The sequence below is a fragment of the Phacochoerus africanus genome, chromosome 6, assembly GCF_016906955.1.
Source record: "Phacochoerus africanus isolate WHEZ1 chromosome 6, ROS_Pafr_v1, whole genome shotgun sequence".
In the NCBI taxonomy this organism is placed as follows: domain Eukaryota; kingdom Metazoa; phylum Chordata; class Mammalia; order Artiodactyla; family Suidae; genus Phacochoerus; species Phacochoerus africanus.
Window position 1 is genome coordinate 76,901,133 of NC_062549.1, and position 25,781 is coordinate 76,926,913.

At 41.7% G+C, this 25,781-nt stretch overlaps 1 protein-coding gene across 2 annotated transcripts in view; it reads right to left on the minus strand.

The window, feature by feature from the left end:
* Window positions 1-909: 909 nt before the first annotated feature.
* The window catches only part of LOC125129319 (uncharacterized), a 94,152-nt gene continuing 69,280 nt past the window's right edge, over window positions 910-25,781 (minus strand). For both annotated transcript variants that reach the window (XM_047783913.1, XM_047783912.1), the window contains exons 13-18: window positions 20,879-20,985; window positions 19,677-19,853; window positions 16,823-17,035; window positions 9,328-9,505; window positions 2,880-3,008; window positions 910-2,161 (exon numbers count right to left, since the gene is read on the minus strand). In XM_047783913.1, the coding sequence (XP_047639869.1) occupies window positions 2,145-2,161; window positions 2,880-3,008; window positions 9,328-9,505; window positions 16,823-17,035; window positions 19,677-19,853; window positions 20,879-20,985 (821 nt within the window). In that variant the 3' untranslated portion in view covers window positions 910-2,144. The remainder of the gene's footprint in view (window positions 2,162-2,879; window positions 3,009-9,327; window positions 9,506-16,822; window positions 17,036-19,676; window positions 19,854-20,878; window positions 20,986-25,781) is intronic.

Below are 25,781 nucleotides of genomic sequence, written 5' to 3' on the forward strand. Positions count from 1 at the left end.
ACTTCTTGTGAGAAACACCTTTTAACTACTGTTTGATAGAGGTGGAAAGAAGACAACGAGAGTCATGACCTAATTCCTCAGTAACAAGTGAGAGTCTTTCAGGTCTTGGTCACAGGTAAAGGCACTTTCCCCACTTAAGTCATGAGTGCTGATAAAGCATTTCTACCACAACCAGAGAAGGCAGAGTTGCAGCAAGTCAAGGGCGTTTCGAGGACGGCATTTGTATAGGAGAACTCTATCATCTGAACTTCCAGGATTTTATGTCCAAATCCAAAGCCTGCACCATGTCAATGCTTTGAATGGCTTCGTAGACTAAGCTCAGCCTCTTTTTTCAATTTCTGGCACACGCTCCACTTCTACTGCACTGTCATTAACTAGAATAAAGACCTTATGAGGCTTTGTGCAATGAATTAATGATTTAAATTGTATTTTGTGTCTAGCCTGCCCTAGATAGTTTCTTCATCTCAATTGTCCATTTTTAACCTTATATTTTTGTGTACATGTTTAATGCTTATCTGGCTCACCAGACTAAACTTCTAGAGGTCAGAGATCAAGTCTGCTGTGCCCATCACTGTGTTTCCTCACAGCTGACATTTAGTAGACATAAAACACATATTTGATGATTTATTAAATGAAAGGATTATTTGAAAGATGTATATTTATCATGATGCCTAATTTTATTATTTTTGAAAATTACTTGGTCTTCCCTGCTTCAATATAAAACTTATACTTTCCAATCCTAAAAAAATTAACAATCATATCAGACAAGGGATTAATATCCAAAACATATAAAGAACAACTCAATAACAAAAAAATCAATTTTAAAAAGGATAAAAGAACTAAATAGACATTTTCCAAAGAATACATCCAAATAGCCAAAGGTCACATGCAAAGATGTTCCACATCACTAATCAGCAGGAAACTGCAAGATAAAACCACAATGAGATATCACCTCACACCGGTTAGAATGACTATTATCCAAAAGACAAGAAACAGCACGTGTTGGTGAGGCTATAGAGAAAAGGGGACCCTGTGTGCTGCTGGTGGGAATGTAAGCTGGTGCAGCTACTATAGAAAACAGTATGGAGGGTCCTCCAAAGGTTAAAAACAGAGCTACCATTTGATCCAGCAATTCCTCTTCTGAGGATGAGATGAAAAACAGGATGTCAAGGAGCTATCTGTGCTCCTGTATTTCCTGCAGCATTATTCACAGTAACCAACATGCAGAAAAAACCTAAGTGCCTCTAAACAGATGAATGGAGAAAGAAAATGATATATAGATATAGATAACATTATTCACCCATGAGAAAAAAGGCAATCCTGCTACTTGCAACAACATGGATGGAACTCAAGGACATTATGCTGAGAAAGATAGCTCAGACAGAGACAAATATGATATCACTTGTTGTGTAGAACCTAACAAAAGCTGAATTTGTGAAAACAGAAAGTAAAATGGTGGTTACTAAGGACAAAGGTAGGTGTGTAAGGGGGAGAAATAGGAGAGATGTTTATGGTGCCAACTTGCAAATAAGACCTGATGTAATGCATAGTGATTATAGACAATGATATTATATTATAATCAAACTTACTAAGGGACTAGCTCTTAATTATTCCCATCATGAAGAAGAAATAAATATATGATGTGATAGAGCTGCTAGCTAGCGCTACAACAGCAATCATCCTGCAATACATAAATGCATCAATATGTTGTGCACTTTAACCTTAAAAAATATTTTTAGTAATGGTAACATTTTTTAATGTTTTTGCTAGGACAAAATTTAACCAAATTAGAAATTTTCTTAAAATATGTGGAAGATTTTTCTCTTTAAGCATTTTGCTACTCCTACAAAAATATTCCTAGAAGTTTCAGCTGGCATGCTATTTTCAACCAAGGAAAATGTTACTTGAGGTGGCCACCCCAGATTTAGATGCCATTACTTCCTGACATGAGATTAACTTCTCCTCTGTGAAAAAATCTAGTTTAGCACATGTTTCTCCGGCAGTATGATGTGTCACGTTGCTCCGTGGATTCATGATGTGGCGTGGAAACGAAAAGCTGGGCCTGGACCAGTGCAACAGGACTCAGAGGGCTAAGCTCTCCCCAAGGCTGATGTGACAGCATCAGAGGGTTGTCAGCAAGACATCTATTTGCTGCTATTCTCTGAAAGAAAAAGGAGCACACCCAATAAGTCATCTTCAAAAAGGACTTTCTCAAAAGATAACAGTACATCTGTCTCTCAAGATGGGTTTTTTTAAACAAATGGTTCAGAGACAGTGGTCACTATTTCACTTTGCCCAAAGATGACGAGATTCTGATGCAGAGAATTTGACAGATAGCATTCATTTTACCTCTCAGTCAGACGGAAGGTAATACTTTTTTTTTTTTTTTTTGGAAGGTAATACATTTAAAAGCAAGAAAAATAATCAAACATAGTGAGAGAGAGAAACGAATAAAACTTCTGAGGCCTAGAGTGCTTTATTCATGCTTCGGTTACTGTGTCAGGGACATAGAGATTATTTTTGTTGTTGCTTAGACATTGGTGAGAATTTGCTGTTATTCATAAAATATATCCATAAAGTATCTCATAGGTGATAGGCCAAGACGATGTCATAATTTAATACTACCTTCCTGTCAAGTCTTGTTCTGGAGTGAACAGTGAATTCAAGAGAAAGAAATAAACACATTTTAAAATACACATATTCTTTGCAATATAAAAACCAAAGCATCAAAAAGCAAGACAACATCTTAAAAGCACATTCATGTGGTATAATGTAACCTATATTATAAAAATAATTTGCTTTTCTTCCTGAGGAAGCCACACAAAAAAACAGCAGTGCAGACAAACAAACCAAAAGAAGAAGAACCAGCTGTGCCTTACTTGCAGCTGAAGAAAGCAAGGCAAGGCCAGACTCAGGTCCCGGTGGCGTTTCTTGCTGGCTTTCTGACTCAAGGATCTTCTCCTCTTGGCTGGGTGTTGCAGACATTCCCATCGGGTTTTCTCTGCCAACTGAAATTAAGATTTTAAAAGATGCTATCCTCTCAAAAATCACTTGTTTCTTCTCAGAAAACTCACCCTATGTTCAGCTCTGCAAGTTTAAGTTTTGATGTTGTTTCCACTTCAATGCCAGGCAAATCATTTTACTCTGCATTACGGAGTTATCAGAAAATGCTTTTTATTCTTAGCAGCGAGTCACACATGAATGGCATTCCTATTGCAACTATTCACTGCTTTGTAAATCAAGCAATAATTTAACGCCAGCGTATGAATCAAAGGACTTATGCAAGATGTTTTTCTTACAGATTCTAAATGGGAATTCCTTTGATAATCTGGTACATTGCCTTCACTGAAAGGGAAAACTGACTAAAATGTCATTCAAATAATACTTTATGTGACTTTACTGAAATCTGTGAATCAAAGAAGTATACATATATCTATAAATGAAGAAAAATTAGCTATTTTCCTGTCTTGTATTTCGAAGCAAATTGTTTTAGTGTTGTCTTATTCAGAAATAGATATTCCCACCCTAGCTGAATAATGATGCCAGTTCTACAGTATATGTTCACAAGTGCTATTTGTATTTAGGATTTCAAAGCTGAAGTTGTCTGTGTTTCACTTTTCAGGATCAGGCAGAGTATAGCCATTTTTTTCTGGCTGCACCCATGGCATGCTGTGGCCAGGGATCAAACCCCCGCCACAGTAGCAACAGGAACACAGCAGTGACCATGCCGTATCCTTAACCTGCTAGGCCACCAGGGAACTCCAATGGAGCCATTTTTAAATGGTAGTAATTCACACTATGTCAGATTTTAGAGACCTCCTAAATAACAAAAAATTCTATAGATGTCTTATTCTACATAATAATAAATAATAGCAGCTACTTCTTAATGCCACGATTTCAGTCAATAATTTAAGATGACCCATGAAATATGCCTTAGCATGAGAAGGCATAGCAACCTCACAGGCATGGCTCAGGGGAATCAGTGACACTGGGTCATGCGGAATGCTGGCACAGACTGTACAATACCACTGTCTGAAGAACCGCCTGTGACCACACTGTCATTGATATCCTTTAGTACTATATCACCACAGACAATAATAAGCTTTTCAACATCAAACCTATAAAACTTAAGTTTTTACATATGGTTTATTTACAATGCAACACATAGACAGTGGACCTTGAGGCTAATAAAGGAACTATAAAAATGATCAGAAATAACTAGAAATATGTCCACAGAGGGAAAAGAACACTTGGAGAGGAAAACAATCAAAAAGATTCCTAAATATAATATAGGATTCCTTTTATTATTGTCCAGTGAAGGAATTCATAATTGTCTACATTATTAATGTGACATAATTGTCATATTTATAAATAATGTAGAAGCCCAGGATTTACAAAGGTAAGATAAATCCTTCCAGTCTCTGCCATAAGCATAAGAATAAACTAATGCACAAGACGTGGCTTTGACACTGGCAGGGTTGCCACTGAGGAGAAGACATGAACAATGACCTCTAGGATATTCTGATGAGCTACAACAGGCACATGCAGAGTGCCAAGGGACCACAGGGGAGAAAACAGCCAACCTGCCCATCTAGAAGTGAGAACCAGGTGCACAAAGGGCTGTACCGCAGAGTCCACCTCAGCAGACTATGAAATGGAATGAGCATCTCTCATTTCTCTATACCGGCCCCTGCACTGGCTTCTCAAGATCCTACCTCATCCTCAAAAGCAGTGTCAATATTTTATTATAAACACAACAGCAGCCTTAATGGAGGGAAATTCAGGGCCTGGAAGAGATTTTCTGGGAAGGTCATTTGGGGTGCCCCTGCCCCTCTGTATGTGTACCCTGACGCTGGGCCAGGTGGGTCACGGATAGAGGTCCAAACCCAAGGACCAAGTGGCCCTCCAGTGGATTCAGAGCTGACTCTGAACCGGAGCAACTCTTTTCAGTGTGCTTTGTTTCACTTTTACAATTTAAAAAGCAATGTGAAAATACATCAACCACAGCTTAAAAGAAAACCTGTGATGAAGGTCAAAAAAACCAGAACTGTCTAGCTGAAAATATATCAAAAGGTATGTATTACACAGATAGCTGGAAATAAATGATCAATCTATTCACTTCAGCTCATGTCTCAGTATATCCAAAAGTTTAGGATCCACCAGACAGAAGGGTTGCAACCCTATAATGTGAACTAGTTAAAAAAGAAACAAAAACACTTTTATTTTATTGAATACCAGCTATTTAAAAATCAAAACAGCTAAAGCTTACAAAATAGCAATGTGTCATGTTATTACAGCATGTACGTTTTAAATCCATAAAGTCTATTTTATTATCCGAAACATATTTTTCTAAATAAGAACATAATATACATACTCAAGATCCGATTAACTGAATATATGACAGAATTTCATTTAGATTTTAAAACTTGAATGATCTTAGGAGACTAGCATGAAGTAAAAACGAATCTTCCAAACATTATTTTAATAAAAGTTTCCTTAAGTCTTGAACCTAAAAGAAATCCTTCTTAGTGTAATAAAAAATGTAACATCTGAATGTTATCTTTGTGCTGCATTTTTTCAGATTATTAATACTCAGAGCTTCACAGTTTGTATACAGAGGGTAGCTAATACCATAAGACTGAGCTGGAATTAGAGCAAGAAGATTATTGTGCGTAATTATTGTGCACAATTTGTCTCTGTTATGATGATTATAAAACTTGGATATGTTCACTATTGCCTAGATGGTCTAAAAAATGTCAGAGAACATTAGAGTTAACGAAGTCACAAGTTACACTGATTTCTTTAAATAATACCTGTCATAGTGTGGTCTTACTATAAGGAAGTAAAAGGATGGACTTATTATCTGGAACAATAAGAATGAACAGAACTTTCAAATCTTCCGTCCATGCAGGAAACCCTTTGAGAACCTTCTCCTTGTGGGCAGTGTAATTACTGATCATGTAAGCACTGACGTCAGACCTCGTCACATCTTCTCCTGTATCTCAGGTTCCTGGTATTACAAGTGCAAATTCATGAAAGATCAAATGAAGACAGTCTGCTGCACAAGCTAGCCAGCTCAGCTGAAGAGTAGTGGGAAAGTACCTTTCATTATAAATTCTCAATACACGATTAATTAATTACATCAAATCCTAACCATATTGTAGATGATGAAACTAGGTCAGAGAGAAGGTGAGTGGTATGTCAAGAAGAGATTAAAAGAAGGAATGAGAGGTATCTCTTGTCTTGAAGAACCTATCAATTCTATTTAAGCTGTAAAAGGTACACCACAATGAAGGAGAGCAGAAACCAATGCAAACTGAAAACAGAAAGTCAACAGAGCCAATCAATGGGGCCAAAAGCAGGCTCTTGCAAAAGATGAATAAGATCAATAAACCTCTGGTCAGGCTAACTAAGAAAAAAGTGAAAAAACACAAATTCCTAACATCAGAAATGAAAGAGGGAGCATCACTACATATCCAATAAGGATATGAAAGGATAATAAAGGAAGATCATGAACAACTCCATGCCCACAAATTTGATAACCTAGATGAAACGGGCTGGTGCCTTGAAAAACACAATTTGCTAAAATTCCACAATGTGAATAGGCCTCTATCTAGTAAAGCAATTGAACCAATACTTAATAATCTTCCAAAACAGAAAGCACCAAGGCCCCGATGGTTCACTGGAGAATTCTGTCAAACATTTAAGGAAGAAATGACACCAATTCCAATTATCCAAAATTTCTTTCAGAGGATAAAGGCATAACTCGTTCTATGAAGGCAAGATTACCCCAACACCAAAACCAGACAAAGACTTCACAAGGAAATAAAACTACAGACCAATACTTCCGATGAACACAGATGTAAAAGTCCTCAACAAAATATTAGGAAGTTGAATCCAACAATCTATAAAAATATTAATACATCAAGTGGGATTTATCCCAGGTATGCAAGACTGATTTAACATTCAAAAATCAATTAATATAAGGATTCCTAGATCAGTGAAAACATTCTGTAATATCACAATGACTGAGGCAGGGAATTATACATTTGTCCAAATCCATAGGATGTTCAACCCCAAGAGTGAACCAGAGTGTTAACTATGGGCTCTGAGTGATGATAATGTGTGCTGTCCACTGGTGGAGGCTGACGGAAAGGCTGTGCACACGAGGGGCTGGAAGTGCACCAGAAATCTCTGTACCCTCCCTAAATATTTCTGTGAATCCTAAACTGTTCTAAAAAAATCCAGGCATACCTCACTTTGTTGCACTTCGCTTTATCGCACTTCAAAGATACTGCATTTTTAAATTTTATTTATTTTTATTTTTTTATTTTTATTTTTTTGTCTTTTTGTCTTTTGAGGACCGCATCCGCAGCATATGGAGGTTCCCAGGCTAGGAGTCCAATCAGAACTACAGCTACCAGCCTACACCACAGCCACAGCAACGCCAGATCTGAGCCACGTCTGTGACCTACACCACAGCTCATGGCAAGGCCAGATCCTTAACCCACTGATCGAAGCCAGAGATTGAACCCACAACCTCATGGTTCCTAGTTGGATTCGTTTCCACTGCGCCACAACGGGAACTCCACCGCATTTTTTAAAAAAGCTGCGGCCCCTGCATTGAGAAGCTCTGTTGGTGCCATTTTCCCAAGAGTATCTGCTCACTTCCTATCTCTGTGGAACGTTTTGGTCGTTCTCACAAACATTTCAAACTTTTTCGTTATTATGATGTTAGTTATGGTGATCTGAGATCAGTGATCTTTTGATGTTCCTATGTAATTGTCTGGGGCATCACAAACTATGCCCGTAAAAGACCTAATAACTTAAATGATAAATGGTGTACATGTTCCAGCTGCTCCACGGACCCGTTCCCCAGTCTCTCTCTGTTCTCCTTATTCCTCAAGACACAGCAATATTGACATTACAACAATAACCCTACATTGGCCTCTACTTGTTCAAGTGAAAAGAAGAGTTGTAGGCCTCTCACTTTAAATTAAAAGCGAGGCAGGACTGTGCTTAGGGAGGAAGCTACTTCCCTCCACTGTCCTTTTCCAAAGTGCTGCTATCATCTCTTCTTTCTCACCTCTCCCCACTCCCCGCCTCTGTGCCGGTTCTCCTTCCCCCATGCTCTTCCCACATGGTTGCTGTTCCCTGCTGGCTATTTCTCGCTGCTTTTCCCTCTCCTCCACCCTGTGTCTTTCTGTTTTCTCTCAAGTCATCTATTTCCTTTCGGAGCTCCAGAGGCAGATGGCCAGCCCATTTTGTTGAGTAGGCGTGCCACTTGGAGTGCCAGCCTGGGGAGAACAGAGCAGGGAGGAGTGGGGGGACGGACAGCGGTAAGTGAAGATGCACTAGCCCAGCAACCTGCAAAGCTTTCAATACGCACCTCAAGCTGAGAAGGAAGCGGTGTAGACAGCAAAATCAGGGCCAGATACAGCATCATGTCAAAGCAAGCTCATTATGTTCTTATTCCAAACTGTCTTCTATATTACAGAGATAAAGCTGTATTACGCTAAAGATATATCATATTTATATGTGTCACAATCCTATAGGATATATATTTTAAAACCTGCAGAATTGTATATATATCTCCATATAAAGCATAAGTAGACCTCGTTAAGAAAGGAGAAGTTAAATAAGAGTCAGACTGACTAAGAAAATCATCCAGAGTTTGATTAAACCAAAAATCCATAAGACTAAAAGAGGTGAAAATTAGACCGCAAACTAAATTTTGAGATAGTTTCAGGACACAGTAGAATTCCCTCACTAACCTTTGTTCAAACAAATATATTCTAAGCTTACATTATTTAAATAAAGTCCTCAGATTCTAATGTCAATTTGCTAGAGAACCTCAACCTAAATATGAGAGAAACTAGTTTCAAAATATTCACATTTCTGTCCTATCCTTAGCCTTTTTTCCCCCAAATTCTATTTTTAATTCAAACCTCATTGGTGTTGGTCTTTTTAATTTCCTTTTATATTGTGAACATTAAAAATTAATAGCAATGAAGCTGAGCATGTTTCTAACAGCCCATCCCCTCCATGCATGTGGAGACAGCCTTAACAAAATACAAGTGCATGTGCGCACATGCACACACGCACACACACGTGCACATGCATACTCAATTTTAAACGCTGTAAAGGAGCTTAATGTAGCAAAAACTCCACAGCTAACATTAAATATCTGAGCAGTTGAGGTAAGTGTCTTCATTATGGTTTCTTTCACTGCTTCTGGAATCACAAATAGGAAAACACGAGATTATGAGACACTGTACACAAACCATCCAAAGCAAAACCAAAATGGAACATCCAGGGTAAACGTACATTTGATGACTTGCGGATAGAAGAAAACGTTGCCATTTTTGGTATAAACAACTGGTTCTGCCTGTCCATCTGGCTGAAGTCCAACAAACAACCCTGGGCTCTTCACAGATTCCAGGCTTATACATGCATTTTCCAAATTCTTCTTAATTTTGAAATGACAGTCAGTATCTCCTGTACCCTACAATCAACAAAATATTATTTCATAAATATGAGCAAACACCGACAGACTTTAAAACCAGTCATTTCACAAGAATACAATTTTGTTTCATTTCCAAGTCCTCCTGACAAATCTAGAAGCTTTTTGCGTTAATTGCACCATGCGCTTCCCCCTTTATTCCCTAAGATCCAAAAACAGAGACCATGTGACCGGCTGAGCAAGTGGACCAAGGGCCCTGAGCCACAAAGCCAAGTGCGTGTGTGCTGAGTGCTCTCTGAGCCGCCCTCCTCTGTAAGTGAAAAGGGACTAGGCTGAAGCAGGAAAACACACTGAAAGAGTAATGGAGAAGAGGGCGATTCTTACGAGTCCCTTTACATTCAAACAGAAACCAATTTTCGGTAGTAAACAGAGTCTACATAAATTACTCAAAGATAATGAAACAAAACATTCAAGAACTAGATGCCCAGGAGAAACCTACTACACCTTTCAGATCAGCAAAATCACCTTTTTTTTATGGCATTTATAATCTCAGAGAACATTTCACTATTCTCACCTTTTGTTTGCTTTAAAAAGTGTTCTTATAAGATTTAGGAGTTTCAGAAAATAAGTTTAATGAGAATGAATTAAAATTTCCAATAGCATCCACTACTTGATTTGTAAAAGATAATTTATCTCTGCCCTCTACTATGAGCTTCTTGTAGATAAGGACCAATTGTCTGTTGCCTATCTCTCTTTGGTAATATAAATATGAATTAAGTAACTTCTACCTTTTTTTCTTGTTATGGATGCACTAAAGCTCTGGTTTTGGTTTGTTCATGGCCCAGTAGAGAACACAACCACATACAAATAATCATACAGTTTTAAGGCCAGCAGGATAGAGCTAATTTCCTTGGGTTGGGAGAGAGAGAAGGCCCTAAACTCAGGAGAATCAGGAAGGGCTTCCTGGAGGAGGTGAAGCTGAGTTAAGTGTCAAATGACCATTAAGCTAAGCAGAGGGAAGTGGGGGTGGGAGGTAGGGAGTTGTGGGCAGAGGGCAGCATGAAGAAAGGCAGAGAAGCAAAGGCAGCCTGGTGTGTGGACCAACATGCGTCTTGATGTGGTTGAACAGCAGAGAGAAGAAGGTCAGACGGAAAGAGAGGGTCAGCCCGTTTGCCACCTGGGGGCCTGGCCTGATCTCAGACCATGGGAGCCACTGAAGGATCTGAATCAGAAGTGTGATGTGGACAGACCTCAAATTGTCTTCATGAAGTTTCCTCAATGCCCCCAGTACCTACAGGAAACAAACAGCTCACTATCCAGCCCGTTATGCATCTCTTTACGGTTTTCTAATAACAGTCCAGAGAGTCTCAGTTCTCTCTTGCTCTTCAGGTATGTAGCACTGGAGTGCCCTCTTATTTTTTTTCAAATAGGCTTAATTTTTGAACAGTTTTAGATCTACAGAAAACCTGAGAATAGAGTACAGCGTTCCATACACCCACACCACTTCCTCCTGTTATTCACACATCATGTTAGTGTAACGTGTCACCATTAACAGACCAGTGCTGACATGTTGGGATCAACTAGCACTTTATTGAGATGTCCTGACCTTGCATCCCACATCCTTGGTATACTGGTCACTCTTCAGCTGTCTTTCTACAAATCCTACACCTTTTTCTCCTTCATACCTATGTTCAGTGACGAGTTCCACCCACGTTGTTGGGAGGCTCATTTTCCTTCTTTAAACCTTACCGTTGTCCCTAGAGAGCTGCATGCGGTTTGCATCCATGCTACCTGGAATCGCTACTGCATCCAAACCTATTAAAGGGAGTTACTCCAGGGCATAACAATTTTATAGTAATAGAAATAGAAACATTTGTGACAGGATCAGCATCATTTGGTTTAAACATAAGCATGTTTGCCTATAAAAGGGTTTTCAAATACGCCATGGCAGACACACCACAAACACTAATCACAACGGGCATTGGCTGAGTACTGCCAGGACAAAGGCAGGTAGGCATGTAAGGGACAGCGACAAGGGAGGCGTCTGCAATCCCTCTGCAGATCACCAACACGCCTCATCACAGCCTCTGCTCAAACAAGGGTAACTAAGATCCTTGTGACCGTTCCGTTTTCAAATGTAAAGCCATTCTAGCCCATTGATTTCTGGCCAGATACCATGAAAGTGAAAAATGACATGCCTCATTGTTAGGCATCAACACTATCTCTTAAGGGCCGAAAAGGACATTTTGACTAAAAAGACCCACTACCAAAATTTCAGATGGAGAATTTTCATCAGACAATCATGTCAGTGAGTCACTAAACAAGTTATAAACATAAAAAATCACTGCAGTGGAAGCAGCAGAAGTAAAATGAAAACAATGAGGACTCTGTGGAGGCTCTTCTCTAGAAGGAAGACCAACAGAAAACCAACTGAGTACATCATAAAGATCTAACTGGCTTTATTGAATGATTCAAGAATCAGGCCACATCCCGTGTGGCAAGCAGAGGGGAGCCCCAAAGGGCTGCAGCGGCAGTGGGGGCAGGGGGGTGTTTCAAAGGCAAGACAAAGGAGTCATCAACAAACAAACAGATTCTTTCAGATTAAGTCGGCTCCCTTAGGGGACAAAAAGGTCTTCTTAGGTGGGTTACCTCATCTTCCTCCGGGTTGGGGTGGAGCCCAGGCAACAGATTAGTCACTAGTTCTGAGACAGACCAGAGAAGCCTACATTTCTGTGGGAGGGTAAAACTTCGTTCCATTAGGCAGGGTTTGGTGACATGGCCCAGCACACGTGACTATTTTGGGCCCATGGTCTTTTTTTCAATAACATCAAAATAAAGGTTAAACACTAATGCTGTTTAAATGGTTGACACCATCATGAGGAGCCACAGAGCCCTCCAGGCCTACGCTGATTACACAGGTCTGTGTGTACAAAACAAGAGACCTCACGGGCTCCACAGGATGTGCCCTCACCAGCCTCACTGTCCCATGGCAGCACCTGGGAGCCACAACCAGGGGCCAACCCCAGTGAGAAGCTAGGGACTCATCCAGACTGTGCCTGGAGAGTACAGCATTAAATTTGGAACAGAAGCTCTGCAACCCTGGCTAGCCTTTTCATAGCCATTAGGTTATTTACATGTGGCAGTTTTAGGTAAAGACATTTTGGAGAACGTAAATTGGTACAACCATTATGGAAAAAAGTATGGAGGTTCCTCAAAAAACTAAAAGACTTTGAAAACTTAAGGTTACCAAAGGGGACAGGTAGGGGGAAGGACGGAATGGGGGGGGTGGGATTGGCAATATGCACACTGAGGTATATGGCATAACTGGCCAATGGGGACCTGCTGTAGAGCACGGAGAACTCTACCCCATATTCTGTGATCATCTATGTGGGAAAAGAACCTGAAAGAGAATGGATGTGTGTACATGTGTAACTGAATCACTCTGTTGTACAGCAGAAATGATGACGACCTTGTAAAACAACTCGACTTCAATAAAACTTTTTTTTTTGTCTTTTGTCTTTTGTCTTTTCAGGGCCCCACCCGTGGTATATGGAGGTTCCCAGGCTAGGGGGTCTAATCAGAGCTACAGCTACCAGCCTACACCAGAGCCACAGCAACACCAGATCAATAAAACTTGTTTAAAAAGACACGCTACTATTGCTTGCTTGCCTGACTGTTCTTCTGTGGGAGCTCCAGGGTTAGGGGATGTCCAATTACAAACACAAGGAAGCTAGTTCGGCCTCTTCCACACTCTAGACGCCCAAACATATTAGCCCGCCTCCTCTCCTAGCTTTCCTCGCCGATCTTGTTACAAAATCAGGAAATTCACCTTTGGCCAAAATAACATCACATTTTCCTATGATTTACAAAGTATTTATGGCTTCCTGGAAACGCTCTTTAAAATTTCAAATCTTTTAGCAATAACTTCCCAATGCAGTAATTTTTCCAAGACTAGACTTTGAATTTTTAACAGAAACACCAAAAAGCTAGAGATGTCTATAAAATGTTTGAGCCTCTGATCTTAGGAGGCAGGCGGACAAAAGTAACTGACCTTTAAGTATGCCATAAGCCAGGAAGCCCTCTAAAACCGTACTTCAGGAGTTCCCATCATGGCGCAGAGGAAACAAATCTGACTAGGACCATAAGGTTGCGGGTTCGATCCCTGGCCTCGCTCAGTGGGTTAAGGATCCGGCGTTGTTGGGAGCTGTGGTGTAGGTCGCAGATGCGGCTCGGATCCTGCATTGCTGTGGTTCTGGTGTAGGCCGGCGGCTACAGCTCCGATTAGACCTCTAGCCTGGGAACCTCCATATGCCGCAGATGAGGCCCTAAAAAGAAAAAAAAGACAAACAAACAAAAACCATACTTTAAACTGAAGATTTCTTTTTTTTTGTTTTTTTGTTTTTTTTTTTTGCTATTTCGTGGGCCGCTCTCGCGGCATATGGAGGTTCCCATATGGACAGCTTGTTAGGTTTGTGACTGCGCCACGACAGGAACTCCTAAACTGAAGATTTCTACCGATGTTTAAAGATTTTCTGTGCGGTCCTCCAGTAGTGCAGCTGCTTGACCTTGGGTAGGGGGCTGATGTTGAACAGCAATGCTTCCATTTTAAAGGGTACGTAGCTGAAGTCTGCCCCCCTACACCTAGCACGCTGGCTGCTCCAGCCTGGGACAGCCTCTGGAGGTCACAGCCCATGGCTGGTGGGAGGTGGGGACTGAAATCCAGCAGGAAAAATCAGAACCCTGATAACAGGGGGCCAGTGTTTCCTCCCATATCAGACCCCAGCCTCCTGTGCTCCTTGCTCGGCCCCTCAGCTGTATTGGTAGGAGGTGCTGTGGACTGAACTTATGTTCAATGCGGGAGTCTGCTTACAAGGGTCACAGCACCATTTACTGTCCAAAGAAAGGACCCACATCTGAGGGTGGCTCCCCACTTGGGAAAGACAATGACAGGCAAGACTCTGCCTGACTTATTTCTGCTTTGCCCTTTGAGTCTCTATACCACCCCTCCACACATACACCTGTCCCTCACAGGCCTCAAAAGAAAGGCCTCAGCCCTCAGGACAAACCACAGGCAGTGGTCAGGTGGCAGGTCCATTTCCAAAAGGCCCACGGAACCCTGCATGGGCCCTGGGATGGCCGGATGCCTATTTTAATGCTCTAAATATCATATGCCATGCAGTCAAAGCTGTATCATTAGATCTCACTGGATTCTCCACTTCGGCTCTCTCTGTCCAAAAGCAAACTGAACAGATGCCTCTGTTTTTTCCAACATATTAAAAATCTTGATACTTGAGAAGTGATACCTGAATATGAAACTCCAATACATGTCTGCAGGCCTCCGTGCCAGCCTGTGGAGGAAATCCTCAACCTGGCTTCTCACTCTGAGAGGTCCATCCAGAAGGGAAGGAAGAAGGAGGTGGGGGCAGGGCAGGGTTCCTAGTGTTGGGTGAAGCACGGCACAGGCCCAGGAAACGTGATTTCAGACCCAGTCACACACCTAACAAGCTGTCCACATGACTGGTTCTAGGAAACTGTGGAAGTGGAAACTGTTTTGGAATCACCTCCCTGCTGGGAGTCCTGCCCTGGCCACTGAAGTCGGCCCAGCCGCCCCATCCTGTTTTCAGGTGCCCTCCACAACAGTGCTTGGGGTGGCCTGGTGACCCTGCCTCTGGGCCGTGATGCCACACAGGCTCTGGGCAATCCCTCGGCCAGGTTCACACTTGGCTTCCTCCACCACAGAGCCAGCGGGACAGCACTGGCATGTACCCAGTGGGGTGTTTCTACTCATCTTCCCGTGCTCAGCACTCCTGGGTGAACGCCAAGGACTTCCTTCCACTTCTCAGCCAGTCCCCATAGAGCCAAGGAAGGAGGCGAGCACGAAAGTTCAATATGGCCCCAACACCCAAGAGTCTGCCACACGCTCACAGAGGACACACATGTCCTCGCTCAGGGGGGACAAAGTGAACATCACACTGAGAAAGAAATGGAAGTGACAGAGAGACCCCATGCACTAGAAGGAGAACGTGGGACAGAAGGACCATGAAAATTCCCCACTGGACCTGAGGATGCAGCAGCCCAGTGGACAGTGGGTGACTGAGCACTGAGCGGCCTGTGGCTGCTGTCAACGGCAGGTGCAGCTTCCAGTGTCGTCCCACCCCCGAGCTGAAGCGACACATCCAGGCCGCACAAGCTCTCCCCAAAACAGGTGTCATGTAGCAACACCCCCTGGTTTGGAGCAGGCCTGCGAGCCCCAGAAGGAAAGCTGGGCAGGCTTTGGGCCGCTGGGGAAGGGAGGCAGATTCCGGGGGCTCCTCCTGACACTGGGCCTCGTGCCGTCACTCTCTCAGCCTGGCAGCAACATCACCTGTTCTCATCTCAATTAGCCCACTTAACCAGTTTCCAGGCCATAAATGTGGCGCTCTGTCCCAAAACACGGCTTCCTCTTCTGTGAAGTGGGATGTTACTGCCTTCACAAGGCTCCTTCCAGTGGGTCAAGAATGGCCCTTCTCCTCTGCACAGCGCACAAGTGCAGCCCACCACACAGACCAGCCGTTTGCAGCCCCGTCAGGGGCACAGGGACCCCAGGACGAGGCCTTCCCTCCTCCCACCCCAGCATCTCCCCAAAGGGCCGATACCACCGTGGTAAGGAGAAAGGGGAGGGGAGTGCCTCCGAGTTTATCCCAAAGGGATGGTTCAAACCAAAGTCTTCCAAGCACGAAGAGCTGAGCAGAGCACTCAGAGGCAAGCCAATGTGGCCTCGCCCACCCCCCACCCCCACCCAGGAGAATCAGGAACACACACACACAAGGTTATGCTGTCCCTTCCGTGCCCCTCCCAAGTCTCAGACGTTAAAGAAGAGCTCCCAGTACTTAGAATCTGAAAGCACTTCCTTACTCAAGGAACAGGGTTTCCATCAGTGGAAATTCAGGCACCAAAGGAAGCAGTTAAGGAAATACTGTTGACCTGGGACTTTCCAGAGCCTTGGTTTTCAGAGTGTAGTTTGCGGACCAACTCAGCACAACAGCTGGGTGCTTCCTAGAAACACAGACACAGGGTCCCACCGCAGTCTCCCTGGGTCAGAATCTGATTTCTAACACAGTGGCCAGGTGGTGTGTACGCACGTCACATTTCAGAAGCAGTGTTTGAAGGGTCAGGATCCTCCTCTGACCTTACCAAGCCTTCAGCTGCCCTCCCCACTTACTAAAAACCAGTCAAGGGGGCCACCATATACAACATCCAATTTCCAGAATGGTCATAGGTTAAAACGAAAAAACAGAACACTGAGCGAGTATCATGCTCATATCTATTAATGGCAAATGTCTTAAACATTTGCTGAGAAAAAGACGAGCAGATGCTTACTATTCCGTCACAGCGGCCATCCTTAATCCTCAGAAACATCCGTGCGTTTCTCATGCTTTCAAACATGCAAATCCCAGAAGTGATTTTATGCACTCTCCAGTAGGATTTTTCAGACAGTTTGCCCACGCCAGTGCAGCTCCCATCCGGCTGGAGACACAGGGCCTGGCACAGGCTGGTAGCCAGTAGTACCACAGCACTGTGGAGGAACACACCCTTCGGAGCAACAAATAGGACAGAAAGGCAGTGAATGACAAGCTCATGTTTTGCTACAAAAAGAAGGCAATAGGGCCCATTCTCCTAGAGAAGCTACGGTGATCGTGATCTTACCAGAAGCTTGGTGGGAAAAAAGTGAGCAAAGAAAGGAAATAATTGAACTGCTATGCAAATTAAACAAAACTAAAGAAGGTTGTCTGGTTGACTCATGAGAATTTACATTAATCAATATTCATTGAGAGTGTAAGAGTCTGCATCAGATGCTACAGAGATTTTTAAAAGATATAAAAACACAAACACTTCTTTTAAGAAATTTACAATCACTCCAAGCAAATAGTTTTAACACAAACACGAAACAGAATAAAGATAGTGTACTATAAGAGGCCTGAATTTTGAAATGTAATCTATGGATATTAGTTAAATGTATACACATAAGAATAAATGATTCAATGAAAAAAAGAATGTACCAAACACAACTAAGGCATATTTAAGAAAATCCTTTATAATCAATAGCTTAAGAAAGATGATATAAAAAGTTCTTGAAGGTTAATTTCTTAAGGAAATATACTAACACTGTAGGGAAATGAATAAAAGACACAGATACACAAGTCACAAAAGACAAATGATGAATACACATAAGGAAAAGTAATCTATACTAGTAATAAAAAATAATAATAAAGCTAAAATTAGATATTTACTTCTCCAGAAAATTGTCAAAAGTTTCTTTTAAGGACCATACTTAATACCAAGATCAATGAAATAAATATCCTCTTAGGCTGTCTGCCAAAGGGACCTTATAGTAAGGAATGTGATTTTTGTGTTTTGTTTTAGGGCCACACCTATAGCATATGGAAGTTCTCAGGCTAGGGGTCAAATCAGATCTGTAGCTGCCGGCCTACACCACAGCCACAGACACAGCCAGAGCAATAGCAGATCCTTAGCCCACTGAGTGGGGCCAGGGATCAAACTCAAATCCTCATGGATACTAGTCAAGTTCATTACCGCTGAGCCACGATGGGAACTCCAAGAATGTGATTTTACCCAGAGAGGTACAGCCTTTGCCCAGCCTAGGGCAAACGTAACCCAGCCTTTGAGGTAACCTCTAAACCCTTGGAATGCCATGTCTAATAGGAGTATCATTGTTTCCTGGGGACCTTGGGCCAGCCAGATAGTGAAACTGTGATTTAGGCTGGGAACTTGGCCTAGTAAGCTGCCAGCTGGCCTCTGAGAGGCTGGAGACAAGGTTGGCCCAGGGACCCCCTACATGAGGGAATCCCAGTAAAGGCTCTGTCCCCAAAGCCCGGGTGGGCTTCCCTGGTAGGCGAGACCCCACGCATATTGTCACACATTAATGCTGAGAAAGCAGCACTGTCCTGGCGCCTGGGGAGAGGACAGCCACAGTTTCCACACTGGGTGCTACTCCTAGACTCTGCCCTTTGTGTCCCTCCCCTGAGCTAAATTTCATCTGTATCCTTTCTCAATAATAAACCATGACCGTTAGTGTAAGAGCACTAAGTGAGTTCTGAGTCATTCTAGTGCATTATCAAAACTTGATGGTGACCCCAAGGACCCTTGACCCTGAAGATTGTGTCAGAAGTGAGGGTGGTCAGGTCAACCATTCCTCTAACCGCACAGCTGGTTTAACTGTCCCAGGATTAAATACTGGGACATTCTGGAAAGAACTCTGTCAGTATGTTCTAAGTCTTAAAGTTTTCATATTCCGACCTTTCAATTCAATTTTGAATTATCTAAGCTAAGAAAATAATAAAATATGTTGTCAAAGATATAAATCAAAGTATATTTTTTGCAGTAACTTCTGTAGAGGCGGTAAAATAAAGATTTTAAGATTAAATATCCAATAATAAATATACATATTTGTAAATATATATACACATACATATTTATTCCTAATGTTTCGATATTATGCAACCCATTAAAAACCACATTTGGAATAAAATAATGTGATGAAGTATTTATTACATAGTAGATATAAAAGTTTTGAAGACAAATTGACCTTGATTTGCTCCCTAATTTATCATTTACTAGCTATGCTATACTAGTCAAGAGGCAACTTCTCTGAAAATCTTTTCTTCACATTTAAAATATAGATAACAATATCTGTCAGAATTTTCATGATGATTAATTTCATCTTAGAGGGGGTAACACTCTCAGTAAAGTGTGTGGCACAAAACAGGCAATCTCATAAAAGATAGCTCTTATATTAATACAATAATATTATTTTTAAGATACACTCACAAACACATACTATAAAGAAAGAAGCATAAAGCATTATGAAATGACAACACACACACAACACTCAAAGGGCATAAATACACCAATTGTTAAGAAAGTTATATATATATTTGTTTGGCTCCCTAATGTAAGATTCTCTAAGTTTTTATTTAAAATCCCCATTGTCATAGTTTGAACCTGAAGCTTCAGCTGGGCCAGCTTAGTGCTGCTGAGGCTGGGCCCCTGTGGCTTTCAAAGTTGGGTAAACAGAACAGCAACCGGCCTCAACAACACCTCGTGGGAAGAGAGCCCATTACTTGTCATGACCCAATTCAAGAGTTTTCCTCAACATGGGAAAGGAAATATAATTTAGCAACATAAACTTTTTAACTACTTTCCTCCACTTTACCTTAACAAAAACCACAAACTCTTTTGAAAGGTCTGCGTAGCCTGCTGACGATTCACTAGTTACTTTGCCATGACGATCAAAAATAACTGCATGTCCGGGAACCAGAGCTGACTCCAGAAGTGCACAGCGGTTGGGCTGATAAAGCACCCTCATCTCAGTGGAGGTTCCACCACCAGCCTAAAGGAAAGAGGGAAAACAGAACAAAGCCAAGCCTCTGAATGGGCAAGACAAAATAATTAAACTGAACATGTGTGGGCGTTTACGCGTGCACAGGTCCACACTCTGCAGAACCACCGTGTCAGGCAGGCTTCTGTGACTCAGTGCCTATGATTCCCAGGCCTGATTGATACCCCAGTGTCCGGCTCCGAGGTGATTTCCCAGAAGCCGTGTGGAGGGTGGTAACAGTAAAAATAACCCTAAGGGCAGGGCAGTTTAATGAGGTGGTAATGTATTTATCAGTTTTTTTTTCATTTCTTCATTTGTGTCTTTCTAACTCAAGACTATTTGGGACCAAAAGCTGAAATTAACAGATGTGCATTTTACTAGGTTTTGCTTTCAAAACACTAAACAAACCTTTACTAACCAATACAAAACATAATTATGTAAAATTCTTGTTTTTTTCCTAACAATATGGTCCCTGAAGGGGCCTTTGAGAAGTCAAGAGTATCCCCTTTCAGAGGCTCATTAGAATTTTGGATGTTATCAGATAAGTGGTCTACTTCTCCTTATCTAAATTCTATTTTTATTTTATTTATTTATTTATGCTTTTTAGGGTTGAATCCGCAGCACATGAAGTTTCTGGGCTAGGGGTCGAATCAGAGCTGCAGCTGCCAGCCTACACCACAGCTACAACAACACCAGATCCAAGCCACATCCGTGACCTACACCACAGCTCACGGCAACACCAGATCCTTAATCCACTGAGTGAGGCCAGGGATCAAACCCAAGTCCTCATGGCTCCTTGTCGGAATTGTTTCAGCTGAGCTGTGACGAGAACTCCTCGTCTAAATTTTAATTGCTTAAATTTAGGACCATTTACTCATCAGAATCTCAAAAATTAGTGAGAAAAACAGAACAGTGAAAAAGTGAAAGTAAAAGCCAGAGGAAAATATGATTTGGTAATCTTATAAAAGTCCCTTACGTAAAAACATATTACATATGGATACGACTGACATATGGCAAAAAGAAAAATTACCACATACCATTCCCATGACAGAGCCATCGTCATCAAGAGCCAGAGAAAGATGCCGTAGTTCCTGACTTTGGAAAATGCATATATTTCCTTTATTGAAAATAACATCAAATAGACCTATAAAACATTTTAAGTATTAGCAAGTAATTCATGCTTTTAAAGCTTTTTTCTTATTCAATTATACATTGAAACCTTCTACTAATATACTTTATGATATCTCTTAGTTAAATGTTTTTCATCAGTCAAAAGGTAGAATGCCAGTAACCTTTGATAACCAGTAACCAGTAACCAAAACTACACGTTGCTTGGCAATTTGGTGGAATTTCCATGGAAAACCTCTAATGCCTTCCCATGCTAATCAGTAAGCCCCTGAGACAACACCCCTCCCCCCAAATAACACTCAATAGAATTAATTCCAGGAAGATAAATTATCCTAGTGTGAAAGCCCATTTCCATTCTATAAATCTCAGATACTTTGGTAAAATAAAGTGATGCATTATAAAATTAAATATATACCATTTGGGTATGAGTGACTAGTTTGTGTGATTATGATGATAAAGATTTTGTCATCATGTACTTGTTTTCAGTTTTCAGTGTACTTTTACAGGTCACTTTATCTTAGAATTCACGCTTCTGGAGGGCAGGAATTTTTGTCTACTTTATGCATAGCCATATAATAGCAACTTAGAATAGGGCCTAGAGCATAGCAGATGATCGGGAAACAGTCTAGATGAGATCACTAATTAGATCCTCAAATACGAATACAAATACTTCATGATCTCAATTCTAAGGGAAATCTAAAAAGACAAACAAAACAAAATAGAAAAAAACTCATAGATACAGAAAATAAAATGGGTGGCTTCCAGGAGGGAGGGAGTGGAAAAATAGGTGAAGGGAATTAAGAGGTACAGACCTCCAGGTACATGATGATTAAGTTAGAGGGATATCATATACAGCATAAGGAATATGGTCAATAACTACTGTAATAACTGTGTGTGGTGACAGATGATGACCAGACTTCTCACGTTATCACTACATAATGTTTGCAAATGTCAGCTAACGTAATACTGAATGTCAACTTGATTTCAATATAAAAAATTTTAAAATAGACATGTTTAAAACTTGTTGAAAACCAAAAAAAAAAAAAATCAGAAATCTCATTTAAATTACAGAGTTAGGATTTCCCGTCGTGGCGCAGTGGTTAACGAATCCAACTAGGAACCATGAGGTTGCGGATTCGGTCTCTGCCCTTGCTCAGTGGGTTCAATCCGGCGTTGCCGTGAGCTGTGGTGTAGGTCGCAGACGCGGCTCAGATCCTGCATTGCTGTGGCTCTGGCGTAGGCCGGTGGCTGCAGCTCTGATTCAATCCCTAGCCTGGGAACCGCCATATGCCGCGGGAGCAGCCCAAAGAAATAGCAAAAAGACAAAATAAATAAATAAATAAGTAAATAAATAAAGTACAGAGTTAATGAGTTATCCACCATAAGAAGGCAGTTCAAAACAAGAAAAAGATTATTTCATTTTAAGAAAATATATGTATTCAAATAATATAACTCTAAGTTCAACATGAAAATACACTATTATGAATCCAATAGATGCCAAAGAGGAATGTCTTAACATTTAACAGTCATTTTCCATTTTTAAATCATTTTAATAGGGTTCTTAGTAAAATTAGAAAGAGATTACTTTCTTCTCACCCTACAGGGCAAGTATTTAAAAATCAACAAGTACATCATATATAACACAAGGGGAAACCTCCTTTCCCCACGCCACCCACAGCCCCTCCCACAGCAACCAGGACAGGGTGCAGCCCCGAGACTGGTGACTCTGCAAGGAGCCAGGTGTTCCCACCTGGGCCCTGCTTATCCCCAGAGGAGCCACCTTCACAGAGGTCCTCTCTCTTGTGTCCTCTGTCCCTGGGAAGGGCAGCCTCCACGGGAAGCCTGTGATTGCCAACAATGCCTCTGCTCTGGCAGGTCATCTCGTCTCATTCTGGGAGAGTCAGCAGGTCCTGTGAGCTCATAGATAGAGCCAGGACCCAACTTGACCCCATCAGTAATAAAGCTGAGATTTTGATTTCCATTTGTCTGTGTTCTGTACCTTATTTCTTAATTGATTCTGTACTCAGAAGCAGAAGAACATGGTATTATTTATCGACACCTTTTCAAAGACCCACCTCTTAAAAAACAATAAAGACATCCCATTAAAATTAATTACAAAATGAGAATGCCAATATCATCAACATTATTTCACTTTCTGAAGGATGTTCTTGCCAATGGAAAAGTGCTTGAAACCAAATCAATAGGTAGAACTACTGGGAAGTAGTAAATTTATTATGTTTGTAAAACCTGAAAAAACTCTTTAAATTAATTAGAAGAAAAGAGTGGTACAGTTCAAGATAATATGTATCTAGAACAGTGCCTGTCATATAATAGGCATTTAATAAATACTGAATAAATAAAACATAAAACTACAGATTTCCATATATTTATACATATGTTAAAATGGGAAAAGACTTTATTCGCAATAGGAACAAAAAGCCTTGGAATAACACTAACAAGATAATGTACTACCTATATGGGGAGAGAAGAAAAATGCACACACACACACACACACCCACGCAGCCCTGAGTTAACAGAGAACAAAATCCTCAAATAAAAGACTGATTACTGTGAAAACAATTCCTCCCAACTTAATATATAGATTTAACGCAATTTTAGCAAAATTTCCTTCAGGATTTCTTTGGAACAGTGAAATAATTTAAAGTCGGTTGGAAAGAAAAACCATAAACTCTCTGATAAAGGCTCTGTGCTGTAATTGAGGATTAAACCCGCCTCCGTGTCTGAAATGTCAAAGCACCTTCCACCCTCAGTTTAGGCGCAGCTGTGAGAAGCAGATAGGAGGGGACAGCGCGCCCTGCCTGCCTTCCCTTTTCCCTGCCCCTCACCTTCATCACCTTCCTCTACCAGGTGAGCTTGGCAAGTGATTCACTGCTCCTGGGAGAGACCACGGAGGCAGCACTGCAGCCCCTCAGGGGTCACTGCCACTCCTCATCAACTCTTCTAAGCCATCAGCAGTCTCCCGATACCGTGGATCCCATCAAGGCAGGTTGCTTTTGCCCTGGCCGCCGTTTGGCGTGGCCAGATTCACCTGCTTACCAGCTCTGTCTGTGCTTGGTCTACACTCACGGGAAACCCAGGAAGCCAAGCCTCAGGTTCAGGAGAATTAGGAGCTCAAGTCAATCTCCAACCCCCACACGCTTACTTGCTCTGCCTTCCCGCCATCCTTCCTGGAGCCCTAGCAGTCCTAGGTCCACACTTCTCTTGCCATCCAGCAACAGCTGGCTCGAGAGAAGACGCCTGGGTACCACAAAGACAAGCAGTCCCTAAGTAGCGCTCAGCTAGCCACACTTTCCTAAACTGCGTCAGGAAGGACACAGCAAGCCCAGCTGGAGTTAGAATCCATTAGAGCCAGGGGGGGAAGGCAGCAGGCGCTGCCAGTTGTATCAGGCCCTGACCCCGAGCCCCATGTGGCAATGCAGCTGGGTCACAGCTGAGGACATTCAGTTTTAGAAACTCCCCATCTTATTGGGGGCTGCTAGCAAACCTGCCCAGTCTTTGCACACAGGGAGATATTATCTTTGTCACCTTAATTAGACAACAAATGTTCTCTGGGGAGAAGACAGACTTCACTCTCCTTGCAGGTCTTTAGGGAGGAAGAAGTGCTTTACCTTGCGATGTCTCCTTATTTGGCCATTTAAAAGTAGCTGTAGATATAGCTCTGCGCAGGAGACCCAAATCATGGAGAAATTCGAGAGCTACAGAAAGAACTGTGTCCTGGCAACCACTCTCTCCAAGTGCACAGCCCAGACTCCCTGGGAACGCCGCGCCTGCCTTCCACTCCGCAGGGAAACGGGAAAGGACCGAGTGGCAGTCCTATTCCCCAGTCCTCAGTCCCTTCATATAGAACCAGTTCAAGTCGGGATGAAAACAGTGGATTCAGGGCAGGAAGGGCTCAGCTTACTACTTTATTTACATATTCCTGTTATACGCATTTATCTGTTTGTCTGTTTGTATCAAGTACTACGCAACCAAGTAAAATAATGAGAACTGGAAAGACCTGTACCTTCCTCAAAACCTGTCACTGCCTTTTTGTTAAAAAATGTTCACATATAAAATCCATAACAATTACAAATGTGAGCTGCACCCCTGCTGCAGTACATACTCAATGGCTTATGATGCTATTTTTTAAAATCATGGTAAATTAACATAACAGAAAATTCACCATTTTAACCACTGTAAATTGTAAAATTCTGTGCCATGTGATACATTCAAAATGCTGTACAATATCACCTCTATCTAGTTCCACAGCATTTCAATCACCCCCAAAGAAATACTGTGCCTATTAAGCACTCAATCCCTATTCCCTCCTCCCTTCTCTGCCAGCAACCAGGAATCTACTTCCCGTCTCCATGAGTCTGCTGCTTCTCAATATTTCCATAAAAATGGAACCATACAATATCATCTGATATTTCATGAGAATGGAATCATCTAATATGCGGCTTTTTGTGTTGGCTTTTTTCACTCAGCATAATGTTTCCATGGTTCACTTATGTCATAGCCTGTGTCAGTACTTCACTCCGTTTTGTGCTGAGTAGTATTCCATTGTGTAGACAGCTATCACATCTGTTTATCCATTCACCAGCTGATGGACATTTGGGTTGTTTTCATTTTTGGCTGTTGTGAAGAGTGATACAGACATTCATATACAAGTTTTTATTTTCATTTCTCTTGGGTATATACCTCAGAGTAAAACTGCTAGGTCACATGATAATTCTGTGTTTAACTTCTTCATGAATTCCAAATTGCTTTCCAAAGCAGGTGAACCACTTTAAATTCCCACTAGCAATGTAT